Here is an 11352-nt window from a genome sequence, read left to right as displayed (position 1 = left end):
TGGTTTTTAGGATGTATGAGAAATAGATATTAAATAAAATATAAAATAATTAAATTCATAATTCTCAATCTATATTTGGAAAAGATGACTAACAATATAAAAAGTTTCAATGTCTGAAATCAGCAGCAGCCAAACTTGTGGCAGTATGTTCGTCGTCTGGTCTCACGCCGTCACCAGACACTTGGTGACAATATCATCGAGGTGGCCTGATTTTATGTTTGATCAGCTTATTGGCAAACCGGATATCATCAACTAATATGATCACTATATTGTATCGTGATTAAATTTCATATTTAATAGTTATTTATTGAATATAATTTATAAAAATGTTTACTTTGGAAGGTAGACAATATTTAAAATATTTTTGTTGTCAGTTTACCACAAAAAGACCCCCAGGCAAGATAAAACTACTAGGTGCCGAAAAGAGGAAAAATAATGTTGAATGAATTCTAATTTGTGACACATTTCGTTTCATTCAATTACTATTTGTCCACAATAAAAAAAAAAGATAATACATTTGAAATAGGCAATTGGACAGTGTGAAACAAATATACTGAATTACATTATATAATTAATTAATGAGTTAAAATTCTAATAAGTTAATTTAAAATTACAGACATATAAAATTAAAAATTGAGAAATGTTGAAATTGAATTAGATCATATTATTTTCCATTCTCATTTTCGATACAGGTGTCTAGGAATTATGGTTTAATTAACCTTAGGAGACTCTTTGGACCAAGACTGTTTTGAACCTGTTGATGCAAATGCGATTCTGGTACCATGTTTGGTCATGTCTGCACTGATTAAAATAACACACATTGTTATTCCTTAACTATTTCCTATCGAGCCGTAACAAGGATTGAATTGGTACGAATGAGTCTTGAATTACTACCCTATAGGTATGTTGGTGGGCTGGGTTAAAAATAAAGCACTGGAATTTGACATAAGAATCTTTACTTCAGTTAGGTAATCACATATTCTTTCTTTAATTAGAGAAACAGCTCAACATAAAACAATTACTTCTCCAGTATTTCTACAGTTGCATGTAGATCTATCTAATTTTCCTACTATTAGTTGTTACTAGTTAAAAACTTGAATTAGGTAAAAAAAATGCAGATAATAGTGTCAATGTCAATGACCTGATGGAATCTGCCAAATAGATTTGCCTCATTTTAAGATTTCTAAAATGAAAACAAAATGTTTTTTGAAGGATTTTCCAAGTCTCAAGATGGTTGAAGTTAAGTCTTGGACATTGACTGAATACGGATACAAAACTTGGCTTTAAAAGATGAGTGGTCAACATCTGACCATATCCGTGTTATGTTATATATTAATTTCAGCTTTCAATTATTAGTATTATTATTCACTAATAATAATCATTCCCAAGTTTGCAATAGCCCTATTAAAACTTATGTTATAGGTTCAATGACTTCCAACACACCCATTCTACTTAACGTCCAGGAATTGTGTAGCAACGAGGGATTCAACATTGATTGACAACTAATACAAAACCACATAGTACCCAATATGTTTTGACCTGTCGATTATTAATTTAATATTTTATTGATTAATATATCCTGATTGGAATATGACGTCGGTTCAGTTTCCATTAGTGTGAGAATTTAGAACTTAGTAGGTGCTTTGTACTTTGTTATTTTTTGATTTGATGGTTGCAAGTGGGAGGATGCTGATAGAGACTTGTACGCTTCAGTAATTTTAGTACCAATAGGAAGCAAAGCAAAATAGTTGTTTATTAGTTTGTCACGTTTTAAGGTTGTCTATAACGTCACAAAACGTAAGAAAGGTTTTTTGATTTAGATGATGATGATGATGGAAATATTCATAATATTTTTTGATTTATGAAATCATAAATTTGATTATAAATCATATAATCTTCATGAAATGAGTATACATACTAGCAATTGAATGACAAGGCTATATTTAATTCCATAGGGAGTTTAACAAGGAATGACAGGTACATGACGCTTCCCACAGACAACGTCTTATCCTGTACATACTGTTACAAAATCAAATCCCAAATCCTAAATCCCAAAGGAATCGATACTACAAGGAAATAAATGGATGTACCACAATTCTTTTGACAGTTTTTTTTTTACCACAAGGTGTGGAACGACATCGTTAACATGATACTATAGTTTTAGTATTTATTGTGTAACGTCAATAAAAATCATGTTCGACCTTCCACTATTTTGCACTAATAAGTTGAGATGCAGGTATATAGTGTTCACTCAAAGCAGAAATTTCCCCATGTCCATGACTGAACCAGGACTACTGAGATGGGAAGGGAGGAATGATAGTTAACCACAATAATCAGATAATATTATTGCACTTCTGTCCAAGTTCATGAGTACTTTATTTGTCAAAGATAATTAATAAAATGTAGGTACTTTATAAGCAGTAATCCACCCAGGGTCAAGAGTGACCATACGTCTGACCTTTATGCTCGTTTGACCACTAAAATTGTAAACATTGTTTACACCACTCAAAGATTACATACTTTATATTTAATAGGATAGACAGTATTACTATTACCCTTGACTTATACTATAGGAAACTGCTCAATAGACAAGCATTAGAGATAGATAATTGTGGTATAAGATGTTTGGAACAAGGATACATCATCAAAATGGGTGCTTGTGACTTTTGGGTCAATGTCACTGGAACCCTGCTGAAATCCGTTGTTGTCGGTAATTAATTGTTCGTAATTGTATTTATTTCGACAAACTAAGAGTAAAATGATAATCTAGATACATAAAATTGGATTATTTTTGTCAAAATCTTTTTTCATTACAATTATTGAAAAACTTTCTTCTGGTTTTTTAATATCTCCAGGTCTGGCAATTATTTGCATTTACCTTTAGTAGATAGTCCCTGATATTTAACAATTGTTGGCATCAATTAAATTTTTGTTGTCTTCTCCTTTTCGTTAAGTTAAATTTAAATGTTCTATACTTTGTTTTCTAATTTACTTTGTTGGCTAATGAATCTATTTATTCTTTCAATATAAAACAGCTATTTTACTTAGGAAAACTACACATTTATTTTGGAGAAAGATAGAAACCAATTCATAGATCTGTTTGTCTGTCTGAAAATTTTCATGGGTTAGTCTGTGGCTTTTTACCCCAGTGCATTTCACAGAGGTGATCTATATGTCCTTACTTCTTCTGTGCAGGAAAGCCCTGGAGAGAAACATTAACAGCAAGATGTCTAGACTATTGACTGAACTTGATATTGACTGAATTAGTAAAACATTTCTCGCCCAATGTTATTGGGTGAAAAGTATATTAAATATAAATTGGTTTAATTTTGAAATTGTTTGTAAGGTAAATTCTTCTTTTACACCTTGTGAAAATGATTAGTTTTGAACATTCTTAATTTTGTGTTTTTTGTAACAAAAAACTGTAATTGGAGTTCTTTTTTTTACTGGATTTTTTAGGTATGAAATACTTCCATAATTGTCTAAAATAATGTCCATATTATTCTGGACATTGGCCTACTGTATAATTTTCAAAGTGTGCGATTGTTTTATGAATAAGCACAATTTGTTTGAATTCAAGTGCATGATTCATTCAAGTTTCCCCAAATGGTTCAAGTTGGCTCAAGTTTTCTGCGTTTCCAAGATTCTTCAGGGATACATCAATTATAATAATGTTCAATTGTAATGCAGTAATTCAATTATATTCAAATATATTTTACAGTAACCATCGTAAGATATTGTAGAGTATCCAAATTTCTTCTGAAAAAGTTTTCTTTTAATTCCAAGTTGAATTGAACAGTAAAACAATCAGTAATGCTTTGTTTCAACACTTTTTTACTTACTATTTTATGATTCAAACAGAAATAAAAACTTTTTGAAACTTATCTTGCCTGGTGCCTATAGATAGAGGGCGCTAGTTATTATTCATGATTCACCATCATTGAACTAGTGATCACTTTAATGTACTTATATATGAAACTGAAATCAAAGATTCAAAGAGATTCAAAGATTCAAACTTTATTCTCATCCATTTCTGGAAATTCCATTGCTTGCATTACAAATTACATAACAACAATTGAAATTACATTACAATATTTCACATTTATTTTGATTTATGTGACATTCTGATTTTCTACTTAGTTAATTAATCTTAATATTCATTTTATGAAATTTATATAAGATTTATATAGGATGAGTGTGTATTTCTTTAGTATAATTTGGGATCTTTTTTAGTAGTTTTACTTCCTAATGTTAAATGAATATTCCACCTGTGTCACAAGGCTAATTTAAAAGGTTTTTAACAGTATCACAGGATTTAGCAGCAACCTATAAGTGCCCCATTCTACTTTACATCACGCCATCTCGGCATTCTTTCTCCACAGGTATTTCTGACGCAGTACATTGGCATTCAAAGAAAAAAAAGATTCAACATATTGTATATAAGAGATGATATATTATACTGTGTATATAGTTATTTTATTGTGCGTTGCAAAGTGAAGTTGAATCAAATTGTCTAAGCTGGGGAGTTTTACAAGTGTGGACATCCTCCTCTCCTTGTGATCTGAGTAAATATGGGGTTTTAGCATACAATATTTTAGTTGGTTTTGTAAAATGTACTGTTTGTACATTTGACACTTTAGCAACATCCAGAGTGTATATATCACATTTTATATTTATAGGCCTACATTTGCAATTTAGTATTAAAAGGCGATGCCATCTTTTTCAGCTAGATGGAATGTTCCAATGACTTGGCATGCTGTTAAATGCTATATTTATGTTTCGCTACTCAAAATTGATATCGCCAGGAAACCCTTGCGGTTGACCACATCTAGTTGATTGATCAGGCTGTTGGTTGTGATGTGCTACTTCACTGAAGATGATACGCTTTCACACACTTGAGGAATTTATAGTTAAACATGTGTCTTGAGGTTTTCTCTGCATGGGAGATAAATTTGGCTTTCATGTTTTTATTGTATACTTACAGCTATTGTGCTGTCTTTAGTGAGAATCTCAATTGATTTATTTAATTCTAAAATAATTACATTTAAAAATGTAAAAAAGTGAAAAGATAAATTATCCATTTCAATGTTGTGTAATTCTTAATATGAACACAGTTTAAAAAAAAATGAAATAATACCGACATCAATAAATGAATACACAGATTTTTAATTTATACTCTGCTATCTTTCCAACCACATACATTATATTTGTTTATTATTTATTTTTATTTACATATATTTAATATTAGTTACAATTATAGCAATTCTGAACTATTTCCGCCTATTCTCTTATACCCTGTTTTACCTTATGTAAAGCAGTAACATTTGTCGGTTTATTATTTATTTTACGATTTTTGGAATGGTCCAGGATGATGATATTTCCATTCATCATTGTAAAGAGGCATTTATTGCAACTTTCAGACATGGATACTTTTAGTGTGTAAGGGAGAACCATAAAGTAAAGTTTATCACTACATTTTTTCAACACCTAATATTTTTGTAAACAAAAGGTACACATTATTTATCTCAAAGTTTAAATTCTGATGACCTTCTACCAGTTGGCAAACACTATGACCCACGCAAGTATTAGGAAACATTTAAGTACCTATCCTAATAGGTATTCTTTGAAAAAGTCATTTTTTCTAATCCTTTTAACATAAAGATGGATACCACTTCCTTACTATGTTTTTTTATGGTTTCATTATATGTTTAGGCCTTTATATTATTGTTGTTAAAGTTTTCTTGTTGACAAATCAAATTAGAAAGAATTTTGTTGATGTTTTCAAATATTTTTTGAACAAGACAATGCCTTTCAAAGCAACTTCCTACAGTACATTTACAGAAATAAAAATATATATTTTTACCAATGGGCCTACAGTTATGCAGTTATGTTTAGAAGAAATCAGAGAAGTTTCTCAAATTAATAGGGCTCTTTTAAAAAAACTTTGGGTTAGGCTACTTGGCAAGTACCGTAGTGACGAGTTCCTGTTTTACAAGCAGAAGATTGGGTGATGTTCAAACATGTTATTAATTACCACATATAATTATGAAACTATTAATAAAGTATTGATTAATTTATCAAAAATGTTCATCTTTTACAAACTGTCAAAAGTCCAGTGTTCTGATGATATCCCTTAATGATTCATGCCATGTCACAATTTCTGTCAACATGAGGATGATATTTACAAAGGAATTTTAACATTCGCTGTGATGTACAGTCTCATTTTGTCACCTCTAATCTCATTATTTTGTATTTTCTCGTAAGCACTCTTTCATCTCATCTCGTTTCCTGTCCCATTTGCAAACACCGTTCTTTTTGAGGATGCAATAAGAAAACTGTTGATGACATGATTTTGATCCTGCAGGATTGTACACACATCTTGTCTTTGCAGATGCTTTACACTGTCTATTTTCACAATCTTCAATCTGCAAAAAAAATATCTTTGTATTAAAAAAAACACTATGAATTTGCAAGATTGTTTAGTTAAAGATATGTAGAGCTTTAAAAGAATGCTTCAGGTTTCATAACAATTTCAGATTCAGGATTTTGAAATACGTAGAAGCATTCCCCTAAATGTGCTCCTATGAATTTTGATTGTATAGGCTATTATTAATACTTACTTCACAAGAGTTACAGTTTGCTCCATACTGCCGCTTTACGCCAGTTTTTTGTGCAGATGTCAACTTTTTGAATTCTGTCACCCAATTACATCCATTGATGTTCATCATTGTATCTTCTTCCTTTTGACCTAAAAAATACAATATGATTTTAGTTTTTCCTACCATTTCAAGTTTGGTTTTCAGAAAGATCGGTTGTTCAAATTTTGAAGATTAGGTTACCTAACCTTACTGATTTCTGGTTTTCGAGGAGTTTCAAAATGTTGTAGATTTTGTAGTAGGCATGGGTATGGATGGGAGGTGAGATGTTTCACTGGGACCAGCTTTGTCTAGTAGGCCTAGGGCCTACTACAAAAAACATTTACAAAATGTCACATCACTTTATACTGACAAGCATTCAGTGCATTCTAGAACCTTAAATGTAATCAATGCCAAATTTCTTATAAATCATTAATCATAAACTTTCAATAAACTTCAATAACAGTTGCCAAGAAACCCAATGAGCAGGAACATTAAATGTTAAATACAACAATATATAGCTTGTTGTACCAAAGTTTACATTATTTTATTTTTTATTATGTTGTACTATTTTCTCCAATAGACTTCATCCATAAAAAAACACAGGAAACTTGGTAACATAGACATGCTGTTGCGCCTACATTGTAAAAACACAAATTATTTTGTTTGTTACATGGTCGTGACAAGGAAATAACCTATTATCAAATTGTTGGCATTGTCATTTAATATTTAAAACTTTTTTTTCCAAATCTGTTGAAAGTAATCATGTTTCATTCATATTTGAGAACTTTATCCTTGAAATTATTTCCTTTCATGTTTAAAAAGTTTTTAACTGACTTGAATCATATAAGTTTATGTACTCAACCATGTTTTATTCTATATCCATGGGTGCCCAATTTTCACTAGTTCATCACAGGGTTGCTGTACAACTATCATTACGATGACATAAAGAAAGATTTAATATCAAATTATTGTATGGGAGGCTAATAACGACAAATTGAGCCCATGTTAAAATTTACCTGATAATAGGTATGACTTTCTATTCATAAGATTGCCAATTCCGCACATGCTGTTAGAAGCCTCTGTTTTAATATACATCTCCATTCCCTCTTCGTAGTATGATGGGCCTTTGAAAACTTTTTCGATAGCAACTGTGTACACGATGTAGTAGTTGAATGGCATATCTCCTCCCATTCCCGTTTCCATGTTAGGCATCCCATCTTTCGTTGTATAATTCCGATTTTTCACCTGTCCTCGAATCACTAACAAAAAGAAGAAAAAGGAATACTGTAATATGTGCCCATATATGGACATGATGATGTCATATCACTACCATATTTGGGAATATTACTACCATATTTGGGTACATCACACTTTTTTTTGTCAAACTAGTTTGATAGTGTAGACAGAGTTTTACGAAATACAAGATACACAGATACCGTCAAATTTTTGATTTATGTTCATCATCATATGCATGTACAGTATGTCATTTGTTAATTCCGCAACTGTGATTCCCTATATATAGTCTGAGGTTGTAATTACAGTATTTAGCCTACTATCACCACATTAAAGATTTGTGGCTAAAATGTTCTTACAAATGTTGAATTAAGTAATTTATTATCCTCATAAAATTTGAACTCCAAGGTATTAAAAGTTCAAGGAATTGGAAGATTTTAGCTTCTATGCAGTGGTGCACTGTATCAGTGGTTTTGGATGTATCAGGTTTAATAAACCCCTTGATATTCTGTTGAACAATAAAATGTAATGAGTAACTTAGATTCTCTTTAAATCTTGCATGTTCTAATTGTTTCCATACCTAATCAGCACACTGTAACCAGTTTTTAAAGAGAATTTTAAATTGTAATGAGTTTCAAAACTTTTGGGATTTTTACTGTGGTTTCGCACTTGTCGTCACCTTAATTGAGTTTTATTCAGCAAAATAATTGAATTAGATTGAATATCATTGATAGCCATTGGTATGGTAGAGCAAAGACACCTCTCTATGGGTTAGAGTTTTTCATGTACTCGCAGAGATACAAAATATCCTATAACAATCAAATTGTGATTAAACTACTAAATTTAACAAATTATTAACAAAATCGATCAATGAAATAGAACAGGTTTGTGTTGACTGTCACCTGTAATTGAGATAAATTTGTAGAACAGGATAAACATGTGATTGATCAGTATCTTCCTCTGCAGGTGGTACAATGTTTATATAATAAATGCACTCACTCCCAAAGTAATAATGACTTTGGAAACTTTTAAATCTTCGCTATAGAAAACATATGTATTAACCTTTTTGCCTTCACAATTGTAAATAGTTTTATATCTGTTTTCTTTTTGTTTTTCTTTTATATTTTATTTTTGTTGTAAATATGTTTACTGAACCACTTTGGAAATCCGTACATTTGTATTGAAAGTGTATTTCAGTTTAAAGAAAGAACAAATAAATAAATAAAAAGTGCAGTTCAACTGTACCATGTGAAGTGTGAGAAGAATTGATTTTCGAAGTTTGAGTCTAAATTGTGACAAATTCGTATTAACCCTTACACATCTTTTCTTTTTTCATTTTTATACATATAAACATTAGGGCTTATTTATCAAACCAGTTCTTTTATCTTATCAAATATAAGTTTGAGCAAACAGCAAAATAATTGTCTTAAAACAAAGTTAAGATGATTTTTTGTTGCCAGACATGTTTGATAAATCTGACCCAGTACACAAATTTAGCCCATTATTAAATCAGTGCTATGCTATATAAGCAATAACCTTATTATTGTATCCTGTATGACTCAAGATAAAAAAGTATATAATATTAAATGATGAAACTATTTAGAAAATACCAGAAAGTTCTAGTACATGTGAAAAACATTCAAATACATTTTTTTTCACAAAATCAACTTAAAAGAGTTTTGATCTTGGACATTATCAGAAAACAGATACAAAATATTAGTATCACAAATAGTAGAAATCAATTTCAAGGATAACCTGGAGGCCTAAAGAGGTTGAAGAAGATTTGTATTTCTCTCACATGATATTAAAAGAGAAAAACAGAAACATTCATTTATCGGAAAAGATGGATTGGCCTAACTTAAATAGATTAATTATATAAAACTATTTTATAATATTTAACTTACCAAAATCTGCATCACAGTACTTTTGTTGGGGATGCTTAGGAACACAATTGAACCCACAATCGCTTCCCATGCTCCCAGCTTCTATCCATACCACAACAAGAAGAAATACACCAAAAACAAGAAAATTATCCATCATTTTACTATTTCAAAGAAATCTTCAAAGAGAAACAGGAAATGTTCAGTGTTTTTCTATGCAAAACTGGTTTTAGGCTTTAAAACAACAATAGTCATCGCCTGGTACGCAGAGAAACTTCCCTGACAGATGTAGATGATGTGGCCTTTTAATTTGATGTATTGAGAGAGGCTAGCTTTTAAAGCACACTGCAGTTATAGCGATTGAACATTACCCCCTCTGCTACATCTATTTATTAATAAGCTTAATGGATTATTATGTGACGTTTTTTTTTAAAGTCAATTATTCTGGATCTAAAAGCAACTGTGTTTTGCAATAGAAATATATATACTGTAGTATTTTAAATTACATGGATAGGTTTAATTATATTCGGAATAAAAAAAATTACATTCATGAGTTAGTATATGTGTATTCATTTATAAATGTGATGAGTTTACTCAATTTGACTATAAATTATGCAAATTTAAACTAAAAGGAGGTTTATATCAAAAGCATATAACAAATGCATTTGTCAAAGATTATTGCAGATTGGAAATCTATTTAAATGAAGATGAAATGTAATTGCTATAGATTAACTTGTGCTTTATAGTGTCCTGATTGGACGATTAATATTATGGAGCATTTAAGCCACATCATATATTTGTACTAATCTTAGCTTAGTGTCCTTATCCTGTCTTAATAGAAATTAGTGCACTTTATGTTCTAATATGGGATTAGTATTTGGAAATCCTGCTTCAAAAGGACATTTGTATACTATGGTTATTAATCCTATTTTAATAGAAGATTACCGCATGATCTTGTTCAGTGCGTATGGTTTGTTTGTGATTAGCATTTTTCAACTCACTATCTTTACATCCTTATGAGATACATACATTTTTTGTTAACAAATAGACAATTTTTTTAAATACTGATGCTCCATGTGGTGGGCTTCCCAGCAGAAAATAAAATTCATTTTCAGTGAAATCAACATTATTTTAATTAATAAATTTTTACCAATGTATCTTTTTTTGATGTTGGACTTCAATAAATTACTCCAGTCTTGCTCATGTTTTTATGTGATTTTTCCTATGAAACCTCACAGCGGTGCAATAAATTTAAAGAGAGAGAATTTTGGGATTCTCTTTCTTTTTTAAGACCGAAGAATGTTCTTAAATATAGACTTGCCAACTACCAAAATGGTCAGGTTTGCAATTTTAATTGTGTTTACCTACTCAGTACTGTAACAACGTTTTTTCCCCTAATAAAAACACTTATGCCAAAGACACATAAGCTGGAAGTGAAAAGTAGGTTGGAAAATGGAACGTGTTTGCAGCTTGGCACTGAAAACTTTATAAATGTTCTTCCTCCCATGAGAATTCTACTCACAGTACCTGTTGAACAGGTGTACAAATTCTACAGCTTAAAAGTCATGTTTGGTGAAACTTTTTATTGAAAAAGTGTAATA

At 30.5% G+C, this 11352-nt stretch overlaps 2 protein-coding genes across 6 annotated transcripts in view; one reads left to right on the top strand and one right to left on the bottom strand.

Moving 5' to 3' along the window:
- Positions 1-11352, top strand: part of LOC140059305 (synapsin-like) — a 227641-nt gene that overhangs the window by 101238 nt on the left and 115051 nt on the right. The window lies entirely within an intron of this gene.
- LOC140059175 (metalloproteinase inhibitor 3-like) lies at positions 5143-10078 on the bottom strand. Its single transcript, XM_072105028.1, has 4 exons — positions 9776-10078; positions 7655-7897; positions 6621-6748; positions 5143-6425 (listed from the first exon to the last, which is right to left on the bottom strand). The coding sequence occupies exons 1-4, from the start codon at positions 9909-9911 to the stop codon at positions 6243-6245; spliced, it is 690 nt and encodes a 229-aa protein (XP_071961129.1). The 5' UTR covers positions 9912-10078; the 3' UTR covers positions 5143-6242.

This window comes from Antedon mediterranea, chromosome 9, assembly GCF_964355755.1.
Source record: "Antedon mediterranea chromosome 9, ecAntMedi1.1, whole genome shotgun sequence".
Taxonomy (NCBI): domain Eukaryota; kingdom Metazoa; phylum Echinodermata; class Crinoidea; order Comatulida; family Antedonidae; genus Antedon; species Antedon mediterranea.
Note: the sequence above shows the minus strand (reverse complement) of the source record. Positions and strands in the feature narration are given on the sequence as shown.